Below are 17,134 nucleotides of genomic sequence, written 5' to 3'. Positions count from 1 at the left end.
ACAGAAACTTTGCTTATAGTTTTATTGTACACTGGTCACTATGCCAAAATTTTATTTACATAGAAGTTCTTCTGGATTCTTTTTGGACTTTAAGACAAGTGTATTACCAGTTACTGAACTACATGAGATCCTGGAAAAATAAAAAAAATTCAAGTTTTCGGGACTGAAGTAAAAACCAATATGCCTTTTAGAATAGATTTATCTTAGTGTCATCTTGCTGTCTTAATGCAGATTCTTCTCTCATAATACAGTGATTTATAGACTAAATATGAATATGTTATTAGACTGTGGTGATTGTTATTAGAATCCAGATATGTGATCTTGAGGATTTTTGGGTTAATTCCTTTGCTATTATTTACACATATTTTAAAGAAAAATTCTACATAGAGAATTTTTTTCTTTTTTTTTTTTTACGTAGAGCAGTGGTTCTTAAATTGTGATCCATGGATCTCTGGGGGTCCCCGAGACCCTTCTAGGGGATTCGTGAGATAAAAACTGTTAATAATAATGCTAAAACATTATTTGTGGGTTTTTTGAATCGATATTTGCACTGATGGTGCAAAAGCAATGGGAGTAAAGCTACTTTTGCCTTAGTACGAATCAAGGCAGTGGTTCTACTACTATAGGAATCGTTTTCTTCCTTGCCATCTACTCTGAGTAAGAAAAAAAAAAAGACAGTGACAGTTTCATGAAATAGTAAAATTAACTGTTCATTTTATTAAATCTTGACCCTTGAGTACATGTCTTTTTTAATACCATGTGTTACAAGATGGGAAGGATGCATAAAGCACCGAGTCTGCACGCTGAACTAGGATGCTGGTCTCAAAGAAGAGCACTTAGTGATTAAGTAGCTAGCTGAAGTAGCCATTTATTTCATGGAAGATGATTTTTTACTTGAAGAATGATAAATTATGGTTGTTCAGGCTATTTGGCAGCCATTTTCTTTCAAAGGAACAAAGCGAGTCCATCACTTCAGGGAAAACAGCTGACAGTATTTATTGCCAATGATAAAATGTCAGCTTTCAAGTGACAATTAGAATTTTGTAAAACATGCATCACCCCACCATAAGCTTGATAGCTTTCCAGTGCTTAACTTGTAAAGTAAGATTGGTGGTAATGTTAATAAATGTGATTTTTTTTTGATATAGTGAAATGAAATTTGTCAACCTTTAGAATTGCTACATGACTCAGTGATCTAATATTTCTCAAATGACCAGTGTATGATGTTACAAAATCCTGCATGGGTAAAAGCCATTCAAATTGCAAGATAGACCAATGGATTTTGATGTAACAGAATGTGAACAGTTTACTGATATGGTTTCAAGTCTATGGTGTCAAATTTTGGTATAATATCAAAGAATATTGACAGTTATCTGAAAAGGCTATTAAAACTAGTCTTCTCCAGGTGCCTGTGTGGCTTAGTTGGTTAAGCGTCCGACTTCAGCTCAGGTCATGATCTCGCAGTTTGTGGGTTTGAGTTCTGCGTTGGGCTCAGAGCCTGGAACCTGCTTCGTATTGTGTCTCCCCCTCTCTCTGCCCCTCCCCCACTCATGCTCTGTCTCTCTCTTTCAAAAATAAACAAACATTAAAAAAAACCAAACCTAGTCTTCTCTTCCAGCTATATATCTGTGTGAGGATGAACTTTTTATACACTTGTTACAGATGGAACAGAGGCAAATAAGAAAGTCCAGCTTCTAGAAAGCCAGACTTTAACGATATTTGTAGAATTGAAAATTATGCTCCTCTTCTGACTGAATTTTTAGAAAATGGAGTTATTTTCCCTAAGGCAAATGCTGTTCATGTTAACATTTGTTGGGCTTATTTTCATTTTTAACAAAGTAATAATTTTTTTAGATTTCTCAGTTTTAATTACTAATATGGTAAACGCTATTAACCCACATAACATTAATAAACCACATGAACAAAAGTCTTTGGAGCCCTCAGGACCTATTAAGAGTGGAAAGGCATCCTAACACCAAGAAAAAATTGAGAACGTCTGGTATAGAGTTCTGTAGTGAACTGATGAACGGATGCCCTTCTGATAAGCCTGGATCTTGTGAATTCTCTACGTGGACACAGCAGTAGCAGTTGTGTTCTCCCCGTGCATCTTGATCAAAACTATTGTGGCAGTATGTCAAAACTTTACACTGTTGGTCTGCTTTCCCTATGATTTCATTGTCTTTTATCCTTTCTACTATCTGTTGGGATTAGAAGGCTTTGTCCCTCCCTTTTTTGCAGCTGAGGCTAAAAGACTTCTCTGTCACCTGTGTGAATTGCAGACCACTGAAAATGTGACTCATATAACTAAAATGTATGCTCTTATGATATATTACTATTAACGGACTCAAACCACAAAATATATCCATTGGTTACTGTTTAGCACATGTCCAGACTTCATAGCTCACTAAGTAGATGACATAATCAACTCTGATTTATTTGCAAGCCAAGTATGTATTTTTTAGATTTACCAAAATTTGTTTTAAATGTTATCTGGACGTTGTCTTGCCAACAACCTAGATTTTTAGCAGTAGGCTAGCCTGTGCCTTAGTGCACTGTAGTTAAATAATCTGAAAGCAAAATGTAAAAGAAACATATAACTTACTGTTCAATATATATTTGTATAAGTGGAATTAACTGAATTTTACAATTGTTTGTATCATTTCCAAGTTTCACGGAAATTCTGGTAGGACATTTTATACAATTTTTTGATAGGTCCAATAAATAATATGCAAAATCTGTACAGTGTTTGATATCTGCTGTAAGAAGAAAGAATCCCTCTGTCAGAAATTGCTAACTTGACTAATTTAGGCCCCATTATTTACCTCATTACTATTACTAGTTATAGTGGGTACTCCTTTGTTTTTGCTCAGTAAAATTGCAAGACTCCTTTCAGATTAGATAGAAAGTTTCTATCTTTTTTTTTTTTTTTTCTCTTTCTTTCAGGATTTAATAAGAAGGCAGTAACTGATGGACATGAAAATGGAGATCTAGGAACTTCAAGTGAACCTCCTGTAGAAGACAGTGCTTCTAAACTAGACGATCTGCACAGTCTGTATCACAAAAAATCTTACTAAATTGACTGTCTCTCCAGACAAGATTCTTAATCAGACTCTTCTGAGTTTGGGGCACTAGGGAAGACGGTGACAGAGACTATACAAGATCAAGGGAGGCTTGTAGCCTAAATGAAAGGCGGGTACCTCAGGGCTTCATGTGAACAATTCTAAATGCATAAAACTCCTGTTTTCTGTGGTATACCATAATTAGCTATTGCATGTAAAGCGATTTTGATTTTCCTAAAATTGTAAAGCACCAAAGCATGTGTTTCCCAAAGGGATATTACTAGGCTCTTAAGTACCAAATGAAGCACTACTGTTTTATTTGGCTCCTTTTCTAGTTAGTAGAAGGACCGTGCTAACCGGCATTTATAAGAAATAGCCTTTAAATACAAGAATAAATGAATCCATATTATATATTCCAGAATGTTAAGTGTGGTATTTCAGAGGACAGAACTTAACTCAATGAATTGCAGAAATGTAGGCTTGACTTAATTTTTTTTTAAACTAGAAGAATGGTTTTAGTTTTTTTATTTAATTTATTGTGCATCCTGATATCTAAATCAGTTCTTAATGATCATTTATTGTAATGAGTTTGCCTTTCAGCTTTATTCAATGCAGTACAAAATAGTTTTCTTTAAGCAATCCTTTATCAATCAATGCTGCACTAGAAATACTTCCTGAAAAGTTATTGTACATTGTACTTTTCCTGGTTTTTAAAAGAAATGCAGATGAGTATAAAATATCTGTTCTCAATTATGTTGATCTGTGTGCATGGTATTGGAGCATTACATTATTAATGTTTAGAGTCAGATTTTTTTTTTTTCTGGAATCCACGAAAGACAGTTTTCTACATTTTGAGTTGTTCATAAAGTTTGTCTTGTTGTAATAGTCTTGGCACTTACAGATACATTTTTCTGGCAGTAAAAGCTCAAATTTATTTGTCCGTGAAGTGCATTTCATTCAAACAGCAGTTTTCTCTCAGAGTAACTAATTTGCCAGTCATCTAAAAAGCCAAGGCACTGGTGGGCAAGATAAGGCGAAGACATTTCAATACCGGAATTGTTTTGGTTGGCTTTTCATCTCAGTGTTTGACTGAAGTGCTCTCATATGCAAACTACAGATTTGTTTCTCTTATCCCAGGATTAAGCATGGAGGGCCTGTTCTCTTAGTTACTGCTCTTGGAGGCCACACTGTACCTTGCTGGGGAAAGTGAAAACATTGCATTTAAAGAGGTGATAGTTTTGCCAATATCACAGTTTTAAAGGATGTATGTTTAAGGGAATATTAAGTGGAGGAAAGCCTGCAGGCTTTAGAGTATTATCAGTACCTTCATGTCTAATAGTCAGATGTTATGTGATGTAAAACACATTTTTTTTTCTTTCCTAGATGCACTATATATTTGTTCATAGGTAAATCTTTACAATGTATATACTTTATTTGGTGGTTTTGCTATTTATAAATTTGATGTTTTAACTATTGCTCCTTTATGGTTTGTTTTGGGTGGTTTTGTTCATCTGTATATCACCATGTTAGTTTATAATAGAAATGCACTTCCTAGTGTATGTTGTTACTAATATTAAAATACCTTATAGTGTAACGTTGCCTCCAAGCGGAAGCTAGTATTTAATTGTACAACCAAATAAGCAAGCTATATGTTATTGTTTGTTCCTGACAGGCTAGGCCTCTTAAAAGAAGAAGAGTTTTTCCCTTATGCATTTCCCCCTGTACCAAACACATACCCCAGGACTGACATGGGATCTGCAAACTAGATTTCAGCCGGTATATTCATTTAGCCAAAAAAAATTACATTGTAGCGTATCTGAAAACATTTTTGTTGTGACTCAAAACCATATTCTTATTTTTTTAAAATGCAGCCTGGGATGGGATGACCATGGCATTTTTTTTGGAGAATATCCTTTATCCACTAGGTAGAATCCTTAGGATATATTAGCTGAAACCTTTTGATTTTCAAGAACAATCTAGAAAGTCCACAAAGAGTTTTTCTAAGAACCTTCAATTGACATTTCTACTTAGACGCTGCTTAATAGGAATCCTATGGGGTGGTTATGACATAAACTCCTTTCAAGGATTGAAGAGCAGAATGAAAATTTTCCCCGATAGTTTAAAATTGCACAAGTCCGTCCCTTTTCATTCCTGCTTCACCTTGGTTTGCAAAGTCTACGTGAGAGCCCTGTTGCTCAGATGCTATCGTGAGCTTCCTGGCAGGTGTTTAGAAAGTACCCAGTTAAAAGTTCATTTTAGAATATATGGTCTCTGGGGGGTGAGCTAAGAATTATAAACTAATGAGAAGCGGCTTTTATATTTTCACATTTATAGGGAAGAAATCTCTAACACTCAAGTTTCTAGGGCAAAACCAAACAGAAAAGAACTGTTGCAAAGCCATCACGGTTAAAAGGAAAAAGAAAAATATACACATTCACAAGCGGAATAGCTGAGAAAAAATGTTCGACAGAACGTGAGGCTTGTGTGTATGTGCGTATATATGTTTACACTTTCGCCTCTAAAATTCTCTTCGGTGGTATCTGTTGTGAATATGATGGAGCAAAACCATTTGGGTCTTGAGGCTTGTTAAAGCAGGTTTAAGAGAGATGAAAACGTTGTGAGTCTCGGTAATTACAACTGAATAGTTGTCACAAGGTAACACAGCCTGTGCCTGGTGCTGGTTTTATTCCCCACACGGTGGACTTACTTTGTTTTCCTGTTAAAAACAAAATATATTGATTCGTGTGTAAGCCGCACATTATTTGACATCTTTATTATGTAATCCACTATTCCACCTGTTCAGTCTTCCACTTACGGTTGGCCTCAGATCTATAGGATTTATGACAAATGTATTATATCTAGTTAAGTTGAGTTTAATATTTTTTTATTAGCCTGTAAATAAAGATGGCATCTTCTACATTAAAATGTGTTGATCTCATTTTTAAAAAAATAAACATTTTAAGTTTCTTTCACATTCAATATTTTGGTTTCTTTACTTCTAGTAACTTCTGTCATTTGCACCAAGAGGTCCTAAAGTCCATGTAAAGGATGAAACCCAGTTCCTATATTGAAATGTTTTTTTTTTTCTTTTTTCTTTTTGTAGTAGTTAACTGTTTGATCTTAGGAACTGTTTACTCTGGCTTAGTTAAAAACATGTTGGTTGGCAGGATCTGTCAGATCTGTCAGAGCAACTGTGGGACCAGTGTTTTGTTGAAACTTAGCAGATGGCAAATACTCCAGCCTCCTTGGGTTAGTTTTGTGTTGCAAATCTTGATAGTCAACGGTTATCTCAGAGGATAACATTGAAACAAACTAGAAAACCAATCCTCTTAGATACACCATGTAAGAGGACAGTCTTCCATTTTATCACCTGAGCCTACAGGTTTGGAAGTTCCCAAATTATGTGTAAAATAACCTTTAGAAACCTCTGGAAACATTATTCCGTTTCCTTGTCTCAGAAGTTTTACATGTGGTCGCTTACAGTCAGCCTAAGAACTGGGGGTAAAATACCTTTTCTTTGCTAAAGGGTTTTTGAGGTCAATCAGGAAGATAAACTTACAAATGATATTTTCCTCTAAGTGTTAATGAATACAAATCATATTTCGGAAAATTACTTGAGTTATGAACATTTGGAAATACGTATTTTTGGTCGTTGACTAACCTTGATTTAGTTCTAATACAATACGCTGTCTGTCAGCTTAAACTCCCAGTTCACTAAGCAGTTTGGAAGTCTTTTCCCCAGAATTCATCTGCATAGCATGTTTAGTTTATGAAAGGTAAAAGATTATTTACCTTTTCATTCTTAACCAGTGTTCTATTCTAGGTGGTTTTACAACTTTTTTTTTTAAACTGAAAGTGTTGCTAGTTACCATGTGCTGTTGGTGCTAAATATTTGATGATAAATCTTTTTCAGGTGTATTTGGAGAGCTGTAGCCCTGTGATGGCAGCCAGGAGAATGTGTCTCCTGGATCTCCAGCAAGAGGAGCACAGCGACTCCAGGCCGCCCTGCCGGCTGCTGGGCTCTGAAATCCAGTCCTGCCTTAACACCGAGACTCCCGCTTCTCCAGCTGCTGCCATGACGCCGGTATCATGAGCCCTTGACTTTGGCTTGAGGACTCCCTGACGGTCTTGCCAGACTCCTGTGGAATTACATGATCATCTGAAGTGCTTTTTTTTTTTTTTTTAATTTTTTTTAATGTTTGTTTATTTTTGAGACAGAGCATGAGCAGGGTAGGGGCAGAGAGGGGGGAGACACAGAATCTGAAGCAGGCTCCAGGCTCTGAGCTGTCAGCATGGAGCCCTATGTGGGACTCGAACTCAACAAACCGCAAGACCATGACCTGAGCCGAAGTTGGATGCTTAACCGACTGAGCCACCCAGGTGCCCCTGAATTGCTTTCACCCAACCTTCCTTCCTTCCTTCCTTTCATTCAGTTGAGCTCATAACTGCATCAGAGTCTAGTTGCTTCCAGCTTCCCCCTAAACCCAGCTTCTGTTCTAGTTTTTCTCACCAGTGTTGCCCCTAATCTGTTACACAGTGGACCCCTTCTTGGTCTTGGTGTCTGCTTCTTGGAGGACCCCCGGCTAACACAAGTGGACCAGGAGTGAGATCTGAGGAAACAGGCTAATAGATTAGGAACTGGCTCATCTCCCACCCAGAGGATGAAGAGAATGACCTGCTCGGTAAGTGGGGCTACATATAGTCCTTGGCATGAGGTCATGGCTCAGTTACTAAGTATTTCTTAGATGGTGTGCCTGAACCTGTTATCCTTAGAAAGGCCTACCTGCAAAGTTCACCTTTGGCTAGTGTCCAGCAATTTGGATTTCAGGAGCGTACCCCCCACTTTCACCCCCATTCCGTAACTGGTAAGAACTGTGCCTGAAACCTTTATACAAACAATAAGACTTAGGTTGAACACCAGCTTTCCTTCTGGGAATCTGGAATTTTGATACATGCTAGGCAGTGCCTATGTAACTGAGCCAAATAAAAACCCTGGACTCCATGCCCAGGCTCAGGTAAGCTTCCCTGATGGACAGTATTTTATGTGTTACATGTCACTGCTGGAGAATTAAGCTCATCCTGCGTGACTTAACTGGAAGGAGATTCTTGGAGCCTGTGCCTGGTTTCCTCTGGACTTTGTTCATATGCCTTTTCCCTTTGCTGATTTTGGTTGGTGTTCTTTCTTTGTAATATAGTTGCGAGTGTAGTTCCATGCTTAGTGCTGTGGGCCCCTCTAAGCGCCCCCTCCCCCTCAGACCGTAACTGTTACTCTTGGCTGCTTGGTCAGTAACAGGCTTAAATCCTAGCATAGCCTGGCTGTGGATGTGCTGGGTCTGGTAAGGGAGAAAAGAGACTAGAAATCAAAAGTGTAGGAATTAGCTCGCATATACTGGCAGGTGCCAAGGATGTGCTACTGGGGTTGGATTTTGAGACTGCTTGATCAAAGACTAAACTGTTAAAAGAATTCAAATTGAAAAAAATAATCCACACCTAAAACATAAGGATACGGAACATTTGAAAGTGAAATGATCAAGAAGATAACACTGGGCATATATTCCAGAGGCCAGTTTAGATAATTATTCATATCAGAGAAAATAGGCTTCAAGGGAACAAAAAGCATTATCAGTGATAGAGAAATCTACTTAAATTCTTAAAGAATCAACTCTCAGTACAAAGTTAAAATAATTCTAACTTGTATATACAAATTTAAAAATGCCTCAAAATATATAAAACAAAAATTAACAACCACTAGAAAATTCTAAAAAGCCATCACAGCAGTGGGAGGTTGCAACAAAACTTCCAAAGAATTCAGGAAGGAAGTAAGATTTGAACAGCAAAAGTAACAAGATTGTTTTAAAGTTCAAGTTAAGACACTATGTGATTGTAAAAGACTTCTGGCTTATAAGTAGGGAGATGAATGAATGGAACTGTAAGAAAGAAAATTAGATCCACGAAGTGTAAACTACATAGACACAAACTTGGGATTCTATGCCTTGGAACGGTAAAGGCTGCAATTTGTCAAAATGCCAGCAGGGGGCAGCAGATTCCAAATGTGATATTCTACTGCCTATTAGAGCTGGAAGGCTTTATGAAGATTGCCAAATAAAATACTCTTGGGAGGATGAATAAAGTGAGAACTAGAGAAGTTATATTATTTGTGCAGGGTTATATAGCTAGTAAGGGTCAGAGGCAAACCCCTCTCTTGATTCTAATTTAATAGGCCACGTGGAAAGGGAGAAAGGGAAATACAGGTAAAATTGTTGGCTTTTCAGTCTTTCTCCCCCAATAATTATTTCTTCTTTTTAAAAAGTGTTTATTTGTTTTCGAGAGAGAACATGAGCAGGAGAGGGGAAGACAGAGAGAGAGTGAGAGAGGAGACAAAGGATCCAAAGCAGGCTGTGTGCAGACAGCAGAGAGCTGGATGTGGGGCTTGAACTCATGGAGATCATGACCTGAGCAAAGTCAGATGCTTAACTGACTGAGGCACCCAGGGGCCCCTATTTCTATTTTTTAAAAATGGTGCAAGGTTTGATGGAGCCCAGGATTGATTCAGTTTTGATTTTTAAGAGTGATGGTTGAACTGGATTTGAATTTCACTAGAAATAGCTTTTCTGCAGTTGAGTGGCTGTTAGAATGCAGGAAATCCTCACATTACACAGCAGAGCCACAGACCCTTCAGACTCCAGCATTTCCTCCCCTGCTCTTTGCTCTTCTGCACAGGGTTCCCACCATCTCTAGGGAGCAAGGTGGCAACAGGGTATTTGTGACAATTTGTGTCATTCTCACCATTGTTAAGGGCATTTTTACATCTGCCTAGGGCTGTAACAAATGAGTTGTCTGCTTCTGAAAGCAGAAAAATAGAACTAAAAAAAAAAAAATCAAAAACGAATTTTCCAGGGAAAAAGACAAATAGATGAACTGCTGGCTAAACTAATAATGCAAAAAGAGAGTAAAGGCAAATGTACAAAATAGGAAGGGAGAAATCACCATAACAAAAGCAGAAAATGAAAAGATAATAAAAAACTATTTTGTTCAATTCCACATGAACAAATTTGAAAATTTTTCTAAGATAGTGTGATTTATCATTCTCCAAAACCGAAGTTTTAAAATCTAAACAGATCTCCGTGGAAAAAAATGGTCAGTGCTTGCCTCCCCCCAGTACCACAAATATATGGTTTCATGGGGCAATGCTACCAAATGTTTGAAGAGCAGATAATTTCAGTGCCTAGCAAGAGAAGAACCTAAAAGAAGAAAATGAAATTGTTTTTGTCAAGCTAATAAAACCCGATAAAGCTTGATACAAAGAAAATGAGAAGACCCATCTCTCAAAAGAACATTCATGTAAAAATCCTAAATAAAATGTTACCGATGTGAATTCAGCATAGACACACATGCCATAACTATGTAGGACATCCAATGATATAATTAATCATATGGCTGCATCTAGAAAGGGATTCTAGGCAAGAAAATCATTTGCTTCCAATTCCATAGATGCCAAAAAGTCATTGATAAAAATCCGACACGAATTCTTGGTGAGGAAAAAAAGGAATGAATGGATGCATTTTTAATATACACCTCAACATCATCTATTACTACCCCTAAGCCAGCATCATACCGAGTAGGGAGATACTAGAAGCATTGAATATCATGGTAGGGGAGGTATTGCCAATGGAACTAAGTGTACATGTCATGTTGTAAAGGAGGCTGCAATAACCCTATTGGCAAATGTGATCACATTCCCAGAAAAACAAAGAGCATTAGCTAAATACTACTGGAAACAAGGAAATTTAGTAAAGGAGAATATAAGCAGAAATCATGGGACACCTGGGTGGCTCAGTTGGTTGAGCATCTGACTCTTGATTTCAGCTCAGGTCACGATCCCAGGGTCATGGGATGGAGCCCTGTGTCGGGCTTTGTGCTGAGCATGGAGCCTGCTTGAGATTCTCCCTCTCTCTCTCTCTCTCTCTCTCTCTCTCTCTCTCTCTCTCTGTCTCTCTGCCCCTCTCCCCTGCTCGCACTATGAAAAAAAAAATTTTTAATGTTAAAAAATATCAGAGGAAGAAAAAAAATTAATAATTTAAGGTATTTTTAATTAAAAAAATACCCATATATATACAATAGCTAATACCAACATGGTGCCTACTATGGGTCAGGCACTGTTTTCAGGGTTTTACATGTAAGAACCAGTGTAATCTTCACAACTCCATGGGGGTATATTCTATTACCATCTCCATTTAGAAATAAGGATATGGAGTCAGAGACAGGTAAAATAATGCTTTCTTGGTCATATAACTACAGCAGAATTTGAACGCAGGCAGTCCAGTTCCAGAATTCATACTTTTCCCCTCTAAAGCCATATTGGTCCTCGATCTATAAAAGGAGGGGCGTGCTACCATTCACGATGGTAACGACAACAAAAATCACCTGAACATAATTTAAACAAAAAGTGTGCAGTACTTACATGAGAACCATTTAAAATGCCCCGAAGGGATGCAAAAGAAGCCTTGGACAAATGGACAAGATTACTACGTTTTGGACATATAACCAGTGTATAGCCGTGTGTGGCCAACGATTACATCAGATGAAGAATGAATGAAGCTGAGACACATGGAAATTCTAAGTCAAAGAGATCATTCTGGGAAGAAAGGGGACAGGTAATGAAATGGGCTTGGGATGTTAAGGGAGAATGCTTTACACTTGAGAGAGATTTGAACAAGTTTATAGGCCAAGAGGAAGTCATCGGTTGAGAGGGAGAAGATGAAGACAAGGGAAAGGGGGATAGATAACTGGAGCAAAGTCTGAGGTGAGGGAGAAGGCAATGGGGATTAGGTCACCGGTGAAGGTTTTGAACGCCTTTCCCGTGGACACGGAGGGGAGAAGAAAAGGACTGGATTGGACGCAGTTTTCTGTGGGAGGAGGGATGGAGAGGCAGTTATAGGATCAGATTTTAATGGCCACTAGGTGAAGGAGCGTGGCGAGGCCTCAGTAAGGGGAAGGTGCGGAGAGTGGCACTGCTTTGGAACAGTTGCTGAGGGGGATGGGAAAAGCGGATCAAAGATCAGTTGGATAAGGTTGAGGAAACTAGGAGTTGGTAAGAGTCCGTGCGAATCTTTTCCTGCTGCTGTGGACATGTGGGGATGGTATGTTGAGGGGTCCTGAAGGATTGGGGTTTCTGGGAAGACAACAGAGTGAAAATGCTAAGACAGAACAGTTCAAGTGACGGATGGAAAGGAAATGCAACTTAAAAAGTTTAACAACCAGGGGCGCCTGGGTGGCTCAGTTGAGCGTCTGACTTCGGCTCAGGTCACAATCTCAAGTTTGTGAGTTCGAGCCCCTCATCGGTCTGGGCTCTCTGCTGTCAGCACAGAGCCCACTTTGGATCCTCTGTCTCCCTTTCTCTCTGCCCCTCCCCTACTTATGTTCTCTCTCTCTCAAAAATAAATATTAAAAAAAAGTTTAACAACCAGAGGCAAATGATATCTGGGCATCCAATATCTTCATGAGGTCCACGAATAAGTAGGAGGAAAGGTGAGGAATCCGAAGAATAGGAGATTTGGGGCAGACAGAATTAGTAAGAGTTCAGATCCGACAACAAGAGTGTGGACATGTGTGGAGGTAGTTTCAATGGAGTGGAGGTTACTAGAGGAGACGTCAGAAAACCATGCAAGTGACCATGCTGGACACTGACCTCTCAGTGTGACTATAGGGAAGGAGCGGGGAAGACCGTGAGCGAGGCAAAAGTCCTCAGTGAATGGGGCACCTGGTTTGGAAGATATTAGATGCCACAGCGGGGGGGTGGGGGGGGAGGGAAGAAGGTGGCAGAGCTGGGGGGCATGGGTGTCACAAAGGGAGAGGATTTTGCACGCCGGAGAGAGAGGGTGAATGGATCGGAAGTGGGTGTCAGAGGAAGGCATGTAATGCCCCCTGGCCACAGCGAGTGCAGCCAACTGTTGAGGAGACAAGGTGACCTCCGCTTGAAAAGGACTCTAAGGGAAATGGTGTCGGAGGGCATTTAGGCTTCAAATTGGGTGGGGAGAAAGGAGTTAATAGGTATTGATCACCTGCTGTACGCAAAAGACCGACATAAATTAGTCTTCCCGGCAGCCCTTGTGTCATCATTTCTACTTTGGGATTAAGAAGTGGGTTCAGAAATCACAAATGTTAAGAGGTGAACTGGGGCCCCACTAAAAATTTTAAGTTTGATCATTTCTAGCTGCTGGTCGGGGGGGTGCCAAACCAGGAGTGCTTAGGAGCACTCCACCAAAGAAACCAGGGGAAAGACCGAGAGGACGTGTGGGAGCAAAGAAAGGACATTATTTCATTGGCTGTAGCTTACATCTTAGTTGGCTGCTCGTCACCGGTTGTCCTTAGCATTTGATTTTGAAACCTTGGGGCACTTACAGGTTTAGACTTTGGTTTGCATACGTAGGCCACCATAGCATTACAGCCACCTCACTAATGGGCTTGTTCAACAGAGCACCAAAAATGCGCTTGAAATCATGTGGTTAAAAAGATTAAATCCCAGGTTAGACCTGAGTTCTAAATCCTGTACTGTTTGAAATAAACATGGTATTCCCTACCTGTTGGGGAGGCATCATTCCAAGCAAGATGAGATGAAAACCTGTCTATAAGTTCCTAGGGATGTTAGAGAAAAGAAAACCAAAATTCTCTAGAAGGTCCAGCTAATTTTTAAAAATAAGGGGACGCTGCCTTGGATGGCTCAGTTGGTTAAGCGGCCAACTCTTGATTTCGGCACAGGTCATGATCTCACGGTGCCTGAGTTCGAGCCCCACACTGGGCTCTGAGCTGACAGTGCGGAGCCTGCTGGGGATTCTCTCTCTCTCTCTCTCTCTGTTTCTGCCCCTCCCCCACTCATGCTTTTTCTCTCTCTCTCAAAATAAATAAACCTGGAAGGAAGAAAGGAAGGAAGGGAGGGAGGAAGGAAGAAAGGAAGGAAGGAAGGGAAAAAAAGGAAAAGGAGAAAAGGAAAAGAAAGAAGGGAATTACTCAGAGAAGAAACTTTAAAACAGAGTGACAAACACTGGAGTGGAGGCTCTGGACATCCCCAGATGGTGGGAGGTTTTTGGTCAGTCAGGTGCTATTTAACCTCCTTGAAGGGATAGCAGACAAGATTTGGGGTTAGGCATGACAGGAGTTGGAACAGTGAAAGGGTGAACCTAAAAAAATCTGCCCGATAAAACAGACAACAAAGGATGAATGGCCCTGGAGGACAAGGAAGTCTACTCTGAGAGACTAAAACCCAGGGCCTGTGCCTCACACAGGTTTGGGTCTAAGTTTTTGGCACAGTCTAGGAACCACCAACCCAAAAGTTAAACTAAAAACTGGTGCAGGGTTGATATTCCTGGTGTTAGTGTTGGCAGATTTAGCAAATAAGAATACAGGACACGTGGGGCACCTGGGTGGTTCAGTCGGTTAAGCGTCCGACTTTGGCTCAGGTTATAATCTCACGGTTCCTGGGTTCGAGCCCCGCGTAGGGGGCTGGAGCCGGGAGCCTGCTTCAGATTCTGTGTCTCCTCTCTCTGCCCCTCCCTTGCCCGCACTCTTTCTTTCTCAAAAATAAACGTTAAAAAAAATTGTTTTAAGTACAGGACATGAATAATTTTTAGTATAGATATGCCCCAAATATTACACAGAACATACACTAAAAAATTGTTTGTTGTTTCTCTGAAATTCAAATTTAACTGGATATCCTGTATTTTATCTGGCAGCCCCACCCTGTGTACCTGCCAGAGATGCAAAACCACCCAGCCAGGACAGTATCATGAGGTTTTTCACAAGGAGGAAAAAGCCCTGCTACGGGAAGGGTCACAAGAAGAAACGTGAAACCAAAGACAGAAACCATCATGAACGAGATCAGTAGGAACAACAGGACAGAGCCTCAAGAATTCTCATTCGTTCATTGAGCAAATATTTATCGGGCACTGTTCTAGGTGCTGGGGACTTGCAGGGAACAAAACAAAACTCCTGTCCCTCACGGGATATCACCTGGTGCAGGAGACTGAGAACAATAAACACAAATGTGCACTGTGTTAGACAGCGATAAATGTTCGGAAGAAAAGTAAAGCAGGAAGGGAGATACGAACTGTGCGGGGGAGAACTCTGTAGTTTTTACACGGCGGGGGGGGGGGGGGGGGAAGAGGACCCCATGGAGATTATGTCTGAGTGCAGACTAGCAGGAAGTGAATGCATGCAGATATCTGGGGGAAGAGCTTTCCAGGAAGAGAGAGCAGCACATGCAAAGGTTTCAGGACTGGTGTGTCCCTGGTATGTTCCAGTGACAGCTAAGAGGCCTGTGTGGCTGGAGTGGGGCGAACAAAGAAGTAGGAGATAAGGTCTGACGGGTGGCAACATGATGGGGTGGGGGGGGTGCATGTCACAGACGTGTCCTGTCCAATACAGCAGCCGGTAGCCACATGCGGCTATTTACATTCAAATAAACTGAAGTTCAAGGAAACCAAAAATGTCTTCCTCACTCAGTCCAGCCACATTCAAGTGCTCGATGGCCATGTGTAGTTAACGAGAACCACACTGAACGACTCAGAGAATGTTTCCTTCATTATGAAAGTTCTACTGCACGGCACTGACCGAGCCTTATAAATCATCGTACACTGTGGCTCTTACTCAGAGATGAAGGAAACAAGACAATCAGAAAGAGGATATGAAATTAGTGTTTCAAATGATTAAACGAAGGAATCAAAGCCCAAGAAAATACCGCAAGTGTTTTAAAAAAAAGGCATATTTGAAAAAGAATCAACATAGAAATTTTTTAAAAATTGAAATTAAAACCGCAATGGCTAAATGAAGCAGATTAGATAGCAGGAGAAGGAATTAGTAAACTGGAATATAACGTGGAATCTTACACAGTGTTTCATGTGAGCCACGCGATGCTTGAGAATCTTCGTTTAATCTTCACAGCAGGCATGGGCAGGTGGATAGTATTTTCTCCCCACATAACAAGCATGGAAACAGGCACCGAGAGACTATGGCTCCTTGTCCAGGCAATCCCAAGTCTGTGCACCCAACCACTATGCCATATTGTACCTAAGGAACTGACCCAGAACGCAGCACAGAAGACAAAGAGCCGGAAAAGAAGAGGGGCTAAGAGACCTGGGGGGATGGGATGAGAAGGTCCAATGAATCCAATAGGAGTTCCAGGAGTGAGAAAAGAAAACAGCAGAGGCAAACAGGATAGCTGAGAATTTGTCATGGTTGAGAAAGACGAATCCTAGCATTCAAGACGCAGGAGTCCCAAGTAACGTGAATACAAATGAATTCACAGAATTCACAGTTGAACACATAGTAGTTAAGACCGCAGAATACCAAGAAACAGAGCAGACATCTTTAAAGCCGCGAGGGGAATTTATTTGTAGAACCGGGAGGCTGGGAAAGAGACCTGTAGAGTGGGAGAGGAGAGATCTGGGGGCTGGCGGTGCGCACAGTAGTGTGGGTGCAGGGAGAGCGCTGGGTGAGGGGCTGGGCTGGGCTGTTTGCAGCAAAGACCACTAGCAGGATTGTATTCAATCCTAGCTTCCCATTAGCGCACTCCATTGTCCCAAGGTTGCAGCGAGCTTAGGTATGCTGTCTCGAGTACACGCTCTTTCAAGTAAGTACAGGGTGAATCCTGGGAACTGTTTGGTGCATGAATGAATGAAAGCGAGGCGTTTTGAGAAAAGTGAGGCCAACGTGGTGCCTACACTTGGGCTACTGAACTGATGTATTTATAGAAGGCCTTACAGCGATATACTTACGAAAGGCTATTCATGGTGTCTACAGTTGTGTCTCTAATTGTGATTGCATTTTCTAAGACTTGAGAGCAAGTGTAATAAACACAGAACAATCTCTCACGTTCTGTCTAGAGGTTTTCTAGGCTGATTATAAACATTAATGAAAGTTTCGATCGTAATAAAGCCCAGAGGAAAGTTTCAGCAGCTTCTGTGGTCTGTGTCGTCTTGTTTGTTGGAGATGTGTTGCAGCCACAGCTGTACATGATAGAATGCAATCTTTGTCTCCCAATAGGATTTGATAACATAGAAGACACCAGACAATTAGAATGA

At 40.4% G+C, this 17,134-nt stretch overlaps 1 protein-coding gene and 1 long non-coding RNA gene across 3 annotated transcripts in view; both read left to right on the top strand.

Moving 5' to 3' along the window:
* GOPC (golgi associated PDZ and coiled-coil motif containing) overlaps nt 1–5,984 on the top strand; it is a 40,019-nt gene extending 34,035 nt beyond the window's left edge. For both annotated transcript variants that reach the window (XM_042987074.1, XM_015536011.2), the window contains one exon: nt 2,944–5,984. In XM_042987074.1, the coding sequence (XP_042843008.1) occupies nt 2,944–3,074 (131 nt within the window). In that variant the 3' untranslated portion in view covers nt 3,075–5,984. The remainder of the gene's footprint in view (nt 1–2,943) is intronic.
* A 1,448-nt stretch (nt 5,985–7,432) lies between these two features.
* Nucleotides 7,433–15,167, top strand: LOC122238721. Its single transcript, XR_006217835.1, has 3 exons — nt 7,433–7,741; nt 11,548–11,713; nt 14,789–15,167. It is a non-coding gene; the product is annotated as an uncharacterized LOC122238721 (long non-coding RNA).
* Nucleotides 15,168–17,134: the final 1,967 nt, after the last annotated feature.

Source organism: Panthera tigris, chromosome B2 (genome assembly GCF_018350195.1).
Source record: "Panthera tigris isolate Pti1 chromosome B2, P.tigris_Pti1_mat1.1, whole genome shotgun sequence".
Lineage (NCBI taxonomy): Eukaryota > Metazoa > Chordata > Mammalia > Carnivora > Felidae > Panthera > Panthera tigris.
The sequence above is the reverse complement of the archived record's forward strand: the minus strand, read 5'-3'. Positions and strand labels throughout refer to the sequence as shown.